This window comes from Hyperolius riggenbachi, chromosome 1 (assembly GCF_040937935.1).
Source record: "Hyperolius riggenbachi isolate aHypRig1 chromosome 1, aHypRig1.pri, whole genome shotgun sequence".
Taxonomy (NCBI): domain Eukaryota; kingdom Metazoa; phylum Chordata; class Amphibia; order Anura; family Hyperoliidae; genus Hyperolius; species Hyperolius riggenbachi.
Genome location: NC_090646.1, coordinates 566949716 through 566965459, shown reverse-complemented (window position 1 = coordinate 566965459; position 15744 = coordinate 566949716). Strand labels below are relative to the sequence as shown.

At 42.2% G+C, this 15744-nt stretch overlaps 1 protein-coding gene across 7 annotated transcripts in view; it reads left to right on the top strand.

Moving 5' to 3' along the window:
* Positions 1 to 15744, top strand: part of MCTP1 (multiple C2 and transmembrane domain containing 1) — a 980166-nt gene that overhangs the window by 487139 nt on the left and 477283 nt on the right. For all 7 annotated transcript variants that reach the window (XM_068247591.1, XM_068247583.1, XM_068247617.1 and 4 more), the window contains one exon: positions 1853 to 2039. In XM_068247591.1, the coding sequence (XP_068103692.1) occupies positions 1853 to 2039 (187 nt within the window). The remainder of the gene's footprint in view (positions 1 to 1852; positions 2040 to 15744) is intronic.

The window sequence follows — 15744 nt, the reverse complement described above, 5'->3', positions numbered from 1 at the left end:
GGCTTTCACATTACTTTTCTCTTCAAATTCAGGTGGCAATTTTTTATGAGCAAAAGAGCTTGCTATGCATTGAGGTGCTTGGTGAGGGACTCGCCTTGTATTTCATATTACGGGATAAACCATTCGGCTTTGGAAAGAGCTTTGCATTGCTCCATTTTGTGCAGTTAAATGACTTTTACGCTTGTGGATCATATTATTTAAAGCTGTAAACCTGCAGTTGTGTTCTGCGTATTTCACACCTTGCAGGACTGCAGAGCCTGTGCAATTCAAGTGGTATGGAACTCAGCATTTCCTCTTTGTTCTAGAAGATTATTTACAGCATAAAATCTACTACTAAAAAAAAAAATTGTAGCAGAACAGCATTCAAACATTCAACACAGCACTTTGTTCTTCAGTGGAAAGCTCCTTGCTTCAGTGAAAATCTTCTGGCTGCAGGCATGGGCTTTCGAGTTGAAAGCCGCTCAAATTCAAAATTGTAATGAAGCTTGATTAAAGCAGGTGTGAGCATGGGAGACAAGGGGTTGTTTACCCAGAACTCCGTCGGGCTCCTATGCATATCACTCCACTTGCACATGACCTATGGGACTCACTACCACACTTTCTTTTTCCGGCTTGAAGGAGGAAGTGCATTCCATAGGTCACTTGTGAGTTGAGTGATACACATAGCAGCATAGGAGCCTGACGGACTTCTGGGTAAGTAACCCCCCGTCTCCCATGCTCACACCTGCGTTAATCAAGCTTCATTACAATTTTGAAGTGGCTTTCGAGTGGCTTTTCAACTTGAAATGCCTGTCTGGCTGCATCTGAAGAGGTGATGAAATGATCTTATGTTTACATTCCTTTAACAGTAATGGAGGATGTGACCACGCCACTGGAGCTGTTGTAGCAGAAGTCCAAACTTGATCAGCACCACTATAGAAGATTATAGAAGCTTTATTGGTGACATACGATTTAAAAGCAGTAGTACTACTGATTTTTAAGCGTATGTGACCAATAAAGCTTCTATAATCTTCTACCATGGTGCCTGATCAAGTTTGGACCTTTGTCAGATTTTGTCAACATTTGCAAACTGCTGAAACTGAGCTGTACTGAGTTGAGAAGCAGAAAGAGCTGAGAAGTGATCATCAGATAGATTCTAATGTATAAATACAGCTGCTGTGTAATGACAGCTTTCAGAGCAGATAAACTGTACTTTGGGAATTTGTAATTTGCAAACAGATAATATTGCATGTGCACAAAAGTAAATATGATAACTGAATGGGTAATAAAAAGTAGGAAAACACAGTTTTATTGAATGTTATGTTAGAGTTTTACCCCACTTTAACGCTTAGACACAGTCATATTGAATTACACAAAGCATTATTTGTTGGTGAAGAAGTGAATCATTTTTCACTTATCTGCCTTCAGTAAAAATAAATCGGATTGGTTCCTGTTTGATATACCTCTTTGTACAGAAATACTGCCTATTGAATAAACTGGTCTGTGTAACGCTAACCCAGTACATTAGCAGCAGATAGTTTGCACCACAGAGTACAGCATTCGGAAAATGAACCATCTCCTTCATTCTGTATAACAGAACTGAGCAAGAACCTCAGCATATCATGTTTCTGAAATTAATGGGATTTTTCAATTTCTTTTTTTCTATGCATGGCTGACTAAGCTTTATAACTGGTGGGTTTAATGCAATATTAAATTGAAATGATACATTTGGATTAAGCGTTGTGAGATTGAGAATAACGCATGCTAGTTCCCCCATCGGATCTGTTTGTCCATTTGGCTGTCTATGGGTTATGCTAGGCCCTGCTCATTTTCTGAAGAGAGACACTTGCTGATTCAAAACGTTTGCTTCTAGGTGCCAGGTTGACCTGTCGGCCTTGAGCAAAGAACAAACTCACAAACTGAAGCTGAATTTGGAAGAAGGAGAAGGCTGCCTGGTTCTTCTGGTGACTCTGACAGCCTCATCTGCCATCAGTGTCTCTGACCTCTCTGTCAGCTGCTTGGAGGATCAAAAAGAGCGTGAGGAGATTCTGCGGAGATACGTACGTAATACCAATTAGCTGTCTAACGGATGGCATTTTACTGGCTACTAAAAATGGAATGGTCACAGTTAGCAGAGGATAAAAATAATTGCAGCTACGTGCGGCTGTGCGCTATCCTATATTTCCAAATCCATGGAAAATATAGACTGAATTACTGTGATTAAAGCCTTGAATTCTGGCTATTAAACAACTGGAAATGAAGATATACATTAATATAACACACGGTAAAAATCAAGAATGGTAAGCAAGATCAGCCTGCACAGGCACGCTAAAGCAATATATAGTTACTTCCTGTATAAACTGTGAGCATTTAGCAAGTCATCTTACTCTTAAAATAAAAACTGACTGCAATATACACCTATGTGCAGCATGTAGCAATATAGTCAAAACTGTGATGCACATTATGACTTTTATTGACTTCATATTTCATACTGTTCATGTTTTTTTTACTGTTTCTTTTCATGGAAAGTGTAAAAACAGCAATATTTTCTACAGTTTCAGTCTTTTGAAAATATTTTGTGCATGAAAATCATATTTTTATGGTAATATAAGCCTGACATGAAAGCATAGTACATATACACTAAGCACCAATATTTATGTGTACCTGTTGGCTCATATGAATTGATTTATAAATGTGTTATGTCTCTCAGCTGGTCGCAGGCTGTTTACACCATGGGTGTGATGTACTAAACCTAGCAAGTTATATCCAGCCATGTGCAAAGATGTTTTTATCTTTACATACCTGCTAGGAAATCACTGCTTTCCTCTGTACTAGTGTGCATTAACAAGCATCTAAATGTTTGACATTTATAATTTATATGTAAGTCGTTTTTCCTACCGGAGATACTTAAAATGACTTTTCCCTTTCAGTCTGCAGCCAACTATATTTTTTTCACATCAGAAGAGTCATATTATGCCTCTCTGCAACCATGGTAACAGCTCATTTTACAATCCCTGGGCTATTTGTTAGCGGACACCCTCAGCTATAACTTCCTCTCAGATCACTCAGATCATTTCCTAGAGGTAACTTCTTGTTAAGGCTGTGTGAGCTTTATATTTCCATTGCATCACTGTAAGTCATAGGGGTGATAGGGCAGCATGTTATGCAGCCTCACCACCTTAACAGTGCTGACACCAACAGGTCTGTCACGAACCCGGCAGGTCTCCAAACTTGGCTAGATTTTTGAGGAAGTTCAGCCATGCCACCTCCCACCCGCCGGCCATGATCCACACATTATTCTCTGCAGAACAGCCATTGGGGTGGGAGACAAATAATCTCTTGTGAATGCAGATTGGCATCTGACTTTAGGGGCTCACTGGGTTGAAGAGAGGGGTGTATTTAGTTCTGCTGCTGGTAAATGCAATGTGAGTTCCCGATAATCAGGGTGTCAGTCACGTGATTACTGATATGTTGTCATTTTGGATTTGCAATACTCTTTTCATTGGTGTTTAAAGCTCATCTCTCCATTAGTTGATACATTCTGATGCCCAAGCCTAATCTTCCCCCTAACATCAACCCCTTCCTGACACCTAACACTATCCTCCCTCCTGAAATGTAACCCTTTGCTGATACCACACCCTAACCACCTTCCTTAACATTAACATCTACCTGGTGCAAAGGCTTAATCTAACATAACAACTGAATCTAAACTCTGCCTACCTGATCCCTTAATTAAAGGGACACTTAAAGAGAATCTGTATTGTTAAAATCACACAAAAGTAAACATACCAGTGTGTTAGGGGACATCTCCTATTACCCTCTGTCACAATTTCACCGCTCCCCGCCGCATTAAAAGTAGTCAAAAACAGTTTTAAAAAGTTTGTTTATAAACAAACAAAATGGCCACCAAAACAGGAAGTAGGTTGATGTACAGCATGTCCACACATACAAAATACATCCATACACAAGCAGGCTGTATACAGCCTTACTTCTGAATCTCAAGAGATCACTTGTGTGTGTTTACCTTCTGTCCCCAGCTTCTCTCATGCACTGAACATTACAGGCTTCCTGCAGACAGCTCTACCTATGTCGTTAATTCCTCAGTATGTGACAGACCATCTCCTTTCACAGCCTCCAGAGGAGGATTTTTATCCAGCTCTCTTCTATCACTGATAAGATAGCAGGGAAGCTGCTGGCTTATGTAAATAAAACACACACTGGAATGTGCATAGAGGAACAGTTCAACACTGAAGAACTTGGCATCCTTCCAGACACAGGCCGACAAGTCTGACAGGGGAAAGATACATTGATTTATTACAGAGATGGTTATAGTAGAAAGAGCTACAGTAAGCCAGAACACATAAGAATAGGTTTAGGAGCTTGTAGGATGGTAGAAAAAACGTTGTAATTTTTGTTACAGAGTCACTTTAAAGAGACTCTGAAGCGAGAATAAATCTCGCTTCAGAGCTCATAGTTAGCAGGGGCATGTGTGCCCCTGCTAAAACGCCGCTATCCCGCGGCTAAACGGGGGTCCCTTACCCACCGAAATCCCCTCCGTGCAGCCGGGGATCTCTTCCTGATTGAGGCAGGGCTAACCGCCGCAGCCCTAACCCACGCACGTCTGTCAGCGCGTATCTCCTCCTCTCCCCCGCCCCTCTCAGTCTTCCTTCACTGAGAGGGGCGGGGGAGAGGCGGCGATGCGCCGCTGATAGACGCGACTGGAGGCAGGGCTGCAGCCGTTAGCCCTGCCTCTAGGAGCAGCAAAATCTACGACCAATTTGGTCGTTGATTTTGCGGGGGGGGGGGGGGGGGGGGTGAAGGGACCCCCCCCCTATGAGCTTGAAGCCAGAATTATTCTCGCTTCAGTGTCTCTTTAAGCTAGGAATAAAAAATCAGTTTTACTCACCTGGGACCTCTACCAGCCCCCTGCAGCCGTCCCGTGCCCTCACAGTCACTCACGGAGCCTTCGGTCACCCTCCCCCACCCCCCCCCTCCCCGCCAGCTAGTTTGGTTTTCGCTGCCTGTGCAGGATGCTATAGAGGATGGGAACATGAAGAAGAATACACGTGGCCAGGCATGCGCAGGCGCAGTTAGACCGCAGCCTCCCTATCAGGGCCTGTCAGCGAAAACGTAACTAGCTGGTGGCAAGGGAGTGAGTGATTACTAGGGCACGGGACAGCTGCAGGGGGCTGGTGAGTAAAACTGGCCCCAGGTGAGTAAAACTGATTTTTTTTATTCCTTGTTTAAGTGACATTTCAATTAACACTGACTCCAATTCACACCCAATCCTAACTGATCCTAGCCTTCTATTGTCTCCTTCAGCTTCAGTGTCCTGTGCCCAATCTTTCCACCTGTAGTTAATAATGTTTTAGTTGTAATGACAGCACCATCCTCCATGGTGGCACAGATTATTTTCATATTACAGAGACAGATACCTCCTGTTAATGTGTTTGTCTCCCGGTAATACATGCAAAAAACCTTGCATCATTTTTATCATGTACTTCAATGAATTCACTTTTTTTCTTTGGAGAACCCCATAAGTGACAACAGTGTGTTTCAGAAATGGTAACGCTGCATTGTATTATACATTACCACCTCTTTTTTTTTTTTTAAACACTTTTATTACCACCTCTTTAAATGGCCGTACTCCTGGATCTCTGTAGTAGACACTTGGTTAAGGTAGAAACTATGTATAAAGGCCAAAAACTGTCAGGAGCAGCTGTGATGGCCACAATTGTACAAGCAATCTAAGCATTTATTGATAGCACTATAATTATGTGACTGTGCAACAGTTCCATAGAAGTCAGTGGGGCCTATTACACTGTCACTAAGCAGACACATGGACCAGAAGTGCTTCCAGAATGTAAGCTCTTCAGGTTGCAGAGGTAATGTTGGCTATTTCAGCTGCTCTGTGTATACTATTTAGTCATGTCACTAAGCAAAGTGCCTTAACCTAGTCACAGGTGTGTCTTAACAATTATCATGCCATGCTTACAGTCTTATCATACCCATACATCAGACGATTGACCAAGAGACAGAACTCTCTCTGATTGAGCCTGATCAGAGAGAGAGCAGTTGCCTGGCCATACACCAGCAGACACCACCTCGCCACCCTTGTTCCCCCTAGTGAACATGTACCCCTGTGCCCCTGCATTAATACATTACTTCTCTGCCACGGTTTCTGGACTCCTCCTCTGGCTTTGCTTCTCATGTGGTTGCCGGCACCTTACATGATCGCCGGAATAATGAGCCCACATCTTGCAGCTTGTCCGATTGATACACGTGACCAACTTTGACCCAAAATTGGTCGCATTGTCAATCAGGCAGGCTTTTGGCGTCACCGATTTGCATCCAATTTGATAATAATTACCGAATCAGATGCATGGCCACCTTAACAGTAACATTGTTTACTTGCCGATAACTTTATGTTGAATATTGCTGTAAGAAGCATTAGCCTTCCAATTTAGCGAAGAATTAAACCTATATATGTTATATGTGTACAGATATTTCCTTCTATACTGTGCTTCTCACCTGTTCCACTGCCTACACAGCGTGTAGAAAACTAATTTAAATAAACAGTAACTTTCTCATATTTTTATGTCTTTCTGTCAGTAACTCGGACTTGAAGACTTCTTTCCTTACACAGATCCATCACAAAAAAACGCGCATTTCCACCAAATAGACAGCGAGTGGAGCTCTAACACCAACATTACAGTGCAGAGGATATCGCTAAAAACTAGGCTTGTGAGAGGGGAGAAAAAGCTATTTCCACTTAATATCACAAAGCTTTTATTGTACAGTACTGCAGGTGTTTAGAAGGCTTCTCTAGACACTCAGCCATTAAACCAAACTCTGCCTAACAAAGAGATGCTTAATTTTTTCCCCCAGATTATAAAATATTCCTGCTCCCTGACTGGAATCCTTTCAATAACGGAATTTAATAAAGATGTACCTTATCAGGCGCTGCAGATAACATGAAGTGCTCGTACTAATGCCGTACAATATTCTTCAAACAGATTAGCTGGATGTGTACCTTGGTAAATGTATTCAGGCTATCTACACTGAATCAGCTGTCTGCTAATGCTCGAACAACTTATACGCCAATAGCGTTATCATAAACACACTTTAATAGAGGTGACTTAGCACGGCTAAACAAAGCCTTTTATTCAGGAAACTAATGGAGACTGAACGTAGTGTATTTAGATACTTGAAGCAGCAATATTATGACAGGAATAAGGGCTGGAAGGTTTTAATGCCCTTGGCCTCCTGCAATATCAAATCCTTTCTGCGAGAGGGAAAGTAGAGCAAGCTAAGAGAGCAAGATACTGAACAATAGCCCAGGAACCAGATACCCGCAACTTAGAATCAGCTCACTGGGTTATCATGAGAGAGAAGCAAGGGCACAATGTCAGCAGCTGCTGTCACCTAGAGGTGCTGCTCAGTCTGATACTTGACATTTCCATTTCTAGGTCAAAGCCTCATTCTCACATTCTTTCATATTACCATTTCTTCTTGCTGTTGAAAAATAAGTTCTCATTAAAGATGACCAACTTATCAGAAATACTACAAGTCTTTTCAGCTATTCTTCTTTTTCTTTCTTTTTTGGTGGGGGTGGGGGGAGTGGAGGCTGTTATTTCCATTGCAGAGGACTAGTAGATATTGCATACAGCAGGCCATCTGCTATGTGTATACTAATCAAAATCTCTCTAGCATCATGCAGGTGCCTCAAGATAGAATGGGGTGTAATACAACTGTTATGCTGCTTTCCAAACACAAAATGCCAGGTACTAATAGGAACTGGACACTTAAACTCCACCCTTACATTGAAAATTGAACATAAGATGAGAGGGTGGTTTATGATCAATGTAACTGTCCCAGTGGGGGTCTCCTGTGGTCATAATATAAATGAGGTCTAGTCGCCAGAATTCAACATGATTGCGGCCAGTCTAATGACATGTAACTCTAAAGGTGCGTACACATGTCCTGATTTTCCGTCCAACTTGTGGTTTGAATGACAAGTTGGATGTGTGTATGCACAGTTGTGCAACTAATAACAGCCGGTTTGCCCGATCCGCTTGGCAGATCAGTTTGACCAACTGTCGTTCAAACGAAGGTCAGGTCCGTACGTGTGTACAAATGACCAGCGGTCATTTGACCAACTAATAAGTCAAAGAGAGTTGGACAAGTGTTGGACGACGTACAGTCTGTCAGACGACATGTAAATTAGTTTTTCGGACGCTTTGTTTGGACGTATGTACGTGACGTTTAGACGACTTGTTGTTTGACTGACAAGTCGCTCAAATGACTGATCCAACTGACAGTCAGGCGTAAAGTTGGATGTGTGTACGCACTTTAAAGAGGAACTTCAGCCTAAACAAACATACTGTCATTAAGTTACATTAGTTATGTTAATTAAAATAGATAGGTAATATAATCTCTTACCCACCCTGTTTTAAAAGAACAGGCAAATGTTTGATTTCATAAGAGCAGCCATCTTTTTGGTTGAAAGGAGGTGACAGGGAGCATGAGACACATTTCCAACTGTCCTGTGTGCTGATCACCCCTCCCAGTTGCTAGGCAATGTGAATAACAATATAGGAAAGCCCATCATGCTGTGCACAGCATCAGGGGAAAAAAGCCCAGGCAGTTTTCTTTGATGGGTGGAGCTTAGCTAAAAATGCAGCTAAAAATGATGCTTTGGTAAGAAAAACAAAGTTCTGATGCTGTGAAACTGTTAAAGAAACACCAAGCCTTTTTAGTTCTGCTGAGTAGATTTTTAGTCCAGAGTTTCACTTTAAGGGTTGGCCTTCAAAAGTAAACAAAGCCTGTAATCAGCTGCAGTTTAGCTGGTAACAAGGCAGCCAATATGATGCCACCCCTAAAATATTAAAATAATGGAGGATTACTGTAATAATTCCGATTGCTGCAGATTTCTGAATTCCTGTCCGATTTCCATCTTCAGTGATTTAGTGATACTGAGGTTTGGGCTTTGCTGACCAGAATATGTTATGTTAAATATACTGTATGCTTGCCTTCTTAAATCAAGTTATTTGTAAAAGGACTGTAATTGTAAAATTTACAATTCATTTATATGCATATGTTTAAAATGTACATTTGTACCGAATTAAAATGCACTATACATTTTTTTGCTATGTTGCTGTCACAACAGATTGTAAAAATCTGACAGATTTAAAGGTGCCTATTAACGATACAATTTTTTCACCAAAAGCGATCTTTCGATGTGATTTTTACGATAGATTTGTATAGAAAATTTGCCGTTTATGAAGGCAATCAATAATGATCGATTGTTTTTAAGGATAAAATTGATCCGAAAGTTGGAAAATATGATCACATTTGAAGTAAGAACCATTCAGTAAATGTGAACATTTGATAATTGCCTTCAGATTACTTACCATCATTCAAGTCGCATTGAAAGATCATTTAGTGAAATATTGCACTGTTAATAGGCAACTTACCTCTGTCGCGAATATCTTAAAATTTTAAACATGTGTAAATGTACACAATTAAGAAGAACGTTTCTTCCAGAGTAAAATGAGCCATACATTACTTTTCTCCTATGTTGCTGTCACTTACAGTAGGTAGCAGAAATCTGACAGAAGTGACAGGTTTTGGACTAGTCCATCTCTTTATAGGGGATTCTCATGGATTTCTTTATTTTCAAAATGCACTTAGTGAATGGCAGTTGCTCCATCCAACTGCTAAAAAATGTACAATGAGCAGGGAGGCTGGCCAGCATCTTTGTATAAATCTTTTTTAGGGAGTGTCTTTATAAAGAATATAGGCCATGCTGAAAATCCCCTATGGAGAGATGGACTAGCACAAAACTGTAATGTCAGATTTCTACTACTTACTGTAAATGCCAGCAACATAGGAGAGAAGTAATTTATGACTCATTTCACTCAGGAAGAAATGTACTTCTTATTTGTATGTGTGTTCAATTTTAAGATTTTTCGCGACAGGTTCTCTTTAACAGGTTTTATGCTGGGTACACACTATGAGATTTTCTGGTCGATTTACTGTCAGATCGATTATTTCCAACATGTCCGATTTGCTTTTCGATCGATTTCCGTGCTCTTTAATAGGAGATCGATCGGAAAATGCTCGGAAAACGATCGGAAAGCAAATTGAACATGTTGGAAATAATCGATCTGACAGTAAATCGACCAGAAAATCTCATAGTGTGTACCCAGCATAAGACTTGCCCATCTCTTCATAGGGGATTCAGGGTTTTTTTTATTTTTAAAATAACATCGTGGATGGCAGTTGCTCAATCCAACTGCCAGAACAGTGTGCAGTGAGTAGGGAAGCTGGTCGACATCTTTGTATAGATCTTTTCCAGGGAGTGCTTTTGTAAAGAATAGAGGCGATACTGCGAGAGTGCGAGTCCCCCATAGGAGATAGACTAGTCCCAAACCTGTCAGATCCGTCAGATTTATACTGTTTACTGTAGGTGACACCAACATTGGAGAAAAGTAATTTATAGTGAATGTTACTCTGGGGGAAACGCACTTCTTAATTATTCACGTGTATGTTAAAGGGACTCCGAGTAGTGCAAAAACTATGGAAAGATGCATATCATTTTAAAGCTCTCTTTCTCCTCTTTCCAATGATATATAAACCGCCACCCTACGCCTTTTAGTTTTCGCTATTTTCGCGATTGAAATTGCCGCGGCCGCAATTTCAATCGCGAAAATAAAGAAAACTAAAAGGCGTAGGGCGACGATTTAGGTGTCGCCAGAAAGAGAAGAAAGAGAGCTTTAAAATTTTCGCCCCTTAAAGAAAACCTGAACTGAACATTAAAAGCCAAAATAAACATACACAAGTCATACATGCCTCCTGTATAGTGTACTCCTCAATCTATTTTTCCTCTCCTGCGTCCTGTTTGTCCACTGTGATCAATGGAATTCTCCGTCCTCCATTTTGAAAATGGCTATTACCCCATAACAGCTTTCTGGTCAGCACACAGTTAAACTGTAACATCGTCCACTTGAGCCATAGGGAAACATGGACACATCAGTTCTCCTCTCAGCTGTAACTGTCAGCAACTGATATATAACTGACAGCAACTGATATATTTCAGTTCTGACAAAATGTTGTCAGAACTGGAAGGGATCACTGTAAGAAGAACATGGTGAGCTTCTGAGAGGAACTGATGGCAAGGTAACTATATAATGTTCATTTGAAGTTACCTCATGTGTTTATTTTAAATAATTTTACTCAGTACAGGTTCTCTTTAAGGACCAGAGCCTTTTTCTCCATTCAGACCACTGCAGCTTTCACGGTTTATTGCTCGGTCATACAACCTACCACCTAAATGAATTTTACCTCCTTTTCTTGTCACTAATACAACTTTCTTTTGGTGCAATTTGATTGCTGCTGCAAGTTTTACTTTTTATTATATTCATCAAAAAAGACATGCATTTTGTCAAAAAAATTACTTTTTTAACTTTCTGTGCTGACATTTTTCAAATAAAGTAAAATTTCCTATACATTTGAGTGCGAAAGTTATTCTGCTACATGTCTTTGATAAAAAAAAACATTCAGTGTATATTTATTGGATTGGGTAAAAGTTATAGCGTTTACAAACTATGGTGCCAAAAGTGAATTTTCCCATTTTCCAGCATCTCTGACTTTTCTGCGCACCTGTTAGGTTTCATGAGGGGCTAAAATTCCAGGATAGTACAAATACCCCCCAAATGACCCCATTTTGGAAAGAAGACATCCCAAAGTATTCAGTGAGAGGCATGGTGAGTTCATAGAAGATTTTATTTTTTGTCACAAGTTAGCGGAAAATGACACTTTGTGACAAAAAAAAAAAAAAGTTTCGATTTCTTCTAACTTGCGACAAAAAAAATGAAATCTGCCACGGACTCACTATGCTCCTTTCTGAATACCTTGAAGTGTCTACTTTCCAAAATGGGGTCATTTGTGGGGTGTGTTCACTGTCTTGGCATTTTGGGGGGTGCCTAATTGTAAAGCCTAAAGATGCTCATTGGACTTTGGGCCCCTTAGCGCAGTTAGGCTGCAAAAAAGTGCCACACATGTGGTATTGCCGTACTCAGGAGAAGTAGTATAATGTGTTTTGGGGTGTATTTTTACACATACCCATGCTGGGTGGGAGAAATATCTCCGTAAATGACATTTTTTTTATTTTTTTTTTACACACATTTGTCTATTTATAGAGATATTTCTCCCACTCAGCATGGGTATGTGGAAAAATACACCCCAAAACACATTATACTACTTCTCCTGAGTACGGCGATACCACATGTGTGGCACTTTTTTGCACCCTAACTGCGCTAAGGGGCCCAAAGTCCAATGAGTACCTTTAGGATTTTACAGGTCAATTTGAGAAATTTCGTTTCAAGACTACTCCTCACGGTTTAGTGCCCCTGAAATGCCAGGACAGTATAGGAACCCCACAAATTACCCCATTTTAGAAAGAAGACACGCCAAGGTATTCCATTAGGAGTATGGTGAGTTCATAGAAGTTTTTTTTTTTGTCACAAGTTAGCGGAAATTGATTTTAATTGTTTTTTTTTCACAAAGTGTCATTTTTCGCTAACTTGTGACAAAAAATAAAATCTTCTATGAACTCAACATACACCTAACAGTATACCTTGGGGTGTCTTCTTTCTAAAATGGGGTCACTTGTGGGGTTCCTATACTGCCCTGGCATTTTTGGGGCCCTAAACCGTGAGGAGTAGTCTTGAACCCAAATGTCTCAAAATGACCTGTGAAATCCTAAAGGTACTCATTGGACTTTGGGCCCCTTAGCGCACTTAGAGTGCAAAAAAGTGCCACACATGTGGTACCGTCGTACTCAGGAGAAGTAGTATAATGTGTTTTGGGGTGTATTTTTACATATAACCATGCTGGGTGGGAGAAATATCTCTGTAAATGACACATTTTTTTTTTTTTACACACAATTGTCCATTTACAGAGAGATTTCTCCCACCCAGCATGGGTATGTGTAAAAATACACCACAAAACACATTATACTACTTCTCCTGAGTATAGCGATACCACATGTGTGACACTTTTTTGCAGCCTAGGTGCGCTAAGGGGCCCAACGTCCTATTCACAGGTCATTTTGAGGCATTTGTTTTCTAGACTACTCCTCATGGTTTAGGGCCCCTAAAATGCCAGGGCAGTATAGGAACCCCACAAGTGACCCCATTTTAGAAAGAAGACACCCCAAGGTATTTCGTTAGGGGTATGGTGAGTTTATAGAAGATTTTATTTTTTGTCACAAGTTAGTGAAAAATGACACTATGTGAAAAAAACAATAAAAATCCAATTTCCGCTAACTTTTGACAAAAAATAAAATCTTCTATGAACTCGTCATACACCTAACAGAATACCTTGGGGTGTCTTCTTTCTAAAATGGGGTCACTTGTGGGGTTCCTATACTGCCCTGGCATTTTACGGGCCCAAAACTGTGAGTAGTCTGGAAACCAAATTTCTCAAAATGACTGTTCAGGGGTATAAGCATCTGCAAATTTTGATGACAGGTGGTCTATGAGGGGGCAAATTTTGTGGAACCAGTCATTAGCAGGGTGGCCTCTTAGATGACAGGATGTATTGGGCCTGATCTGATGGATAGGAGTGCTAGGGGGGTGACAGGAGGTGATTGATGGGTGTCTCAGGGGGCGGTTAGAGGGGAAAATAGATGCAACCAATGCACTGGGGAGGTGATCGGAAGGGGGTCTGAGGGGGATCTGAGGGTTTGGCCGAGTGATCAGGAGCCCACACGGGGAAAATTAGGGCCTGATCTGATGGGTAGGTGTGCTAGGGGGTGACAGGAGGTGATTGATGGGTGTCTCAAGGTGTGATTAGAGGGGGGAAATAGATGCAAGCAATGCACTGGCGAGGTGATCAGGGCTGGGGTCTGAGGGCGTTCTGAGGTGTGGGCGGGTGATTGGGTGCCCTAGGGGCAGATTAGGGTCTAATCTGATGGGTAACAGTGACAGGTGGTGATAGGTGGTGATTGATGGGTAATTAGTGGGTGTTTAGAGGAGAGAAGAGATGTAAACACTGCACTTGGGAGGTGATCTGATGTCGGATCTGCGGGCGATCTATTGGTGTGGGTGGGTGATCCGCAAGGGGCAGGTTAGGGGCTGATTGATGGGTGGCAGTGACAGGGGGTGATTGATGGGTGGCAGTGACAGGGGGTGATTGATGGGTGATTGATAGGTGATCAGTGGGTTATTACAGGGAATAACAGATGTAAATATTGCACTGGCGAATTGATAAGGGGGGGGTCTGAGGGCAATCTGAGCGTGTGGGCGGGTGATTGGGTGCCCGCAAGGGGCAGATTAGGGTCTAATCTGATGGGTAACAGTGACGGGTGGTGATAGGGGGTGATTGATGGGTGATTGATGGGTAATTAGTGGGTGTTTAGAGGAGAGAAGAGATGTAAACACTGCACTTGGGAGGTGATCTGATGTCGGATCTGCGGGCGATCTATTGGTGTGGGTGGGTGATCAGATTGCCCGCAAGGGGCAGGTTAGGGGCTATTTGATGGGTGGCAGTGACAGGGGGTGATGGACGGGTGATTGACAGGTGATTGACAGGTGATTGACAGGTGATCAGGGGGATAGATGCATACAGTACACGGGAGGGGGGGTCTGGGGAGAATCTGAGGGGTGGGGGGTGATCAGGAGGGAGTAGGGGGCAGATTAGGGACTAAAAAAAAAATAGCGTTGACAGATAGTGACAGGGAGTGATTGATGGGTGATTAGGGGGGTGACTGGGTGCAAACAGTGGTCTGGGGGGTGGGCAGGGGGGGTCTGAGGGGTGCTGTGGGCGATCAGGGGGCAGGGGGGGGAAATCAGTGTGCTTGGGTGCAGACTAGGGTGGCTGCAGCCTGCCCTGGTGGTCCCTCGGACACTGGGACCACCAGGGCAGGAGGCAGCCAGTATAATAGGCTTTGTATACATTACAAAGCCTATTATGCAAAATACATGCGGCGATCCGGGTGCTAGTAACCCGCCGGCGCTTCCGAACGGCCGGCGGGTTACAGCGAACGGGGGGGGGGAGCCAGTCCCCGGCGGCTGATCGCGTCACAAATGACGCGATCGCCACATAGCCACGCCCGCAGCCGCCCCCGCCGATGGGCGTATTGCGGTCATTTGGGCCCGGACTTTGCCGCCGCCCATCGGCTGGGGGCGGTCGTCAAGTAGTTAAAATAACTTTTCAACATTTTGCAACTAAAAAACTACCAAAAAGTAGATGAGAAAGTACTTTCAACATTATTTTGAGTATTTGCTTGTTGGTTGTTTAAAAGGCATCTTATTGACAATTTTGAAAATATCGCCTAGGAGAAAACTAAAGGTGCATACACACGTCGGATCTTTCCAAACGACCGGTCATTTGGATGTCAAAACTGATAAGACTGGATTTGAATGATCCGCCTAGCGGATCTGTCAAAACCAGTCTTATCAGGTGAACGACCGACCGTACACACGCCCGATTTGACGTCCAAACGACTGGATGTTTAAACGTCCAAACGACCGGTTGTTTGAAAAAATCCGACGTGTGTATGCACCTTTAGGAGAAAATTCATTGCATACGAACCCTTATCTGTAACATCGGTCAAACAGTCCACATTGCTAGGGGTCACAGATAGTAACTGAATAGTCAAACAGTGGAAACCAAGCTACAAACCAGATAAGATATGAATCAAATCCTCGCTCAATAGGGCTGAGGGATAGTATGATGATATATGCACAAATATAATAT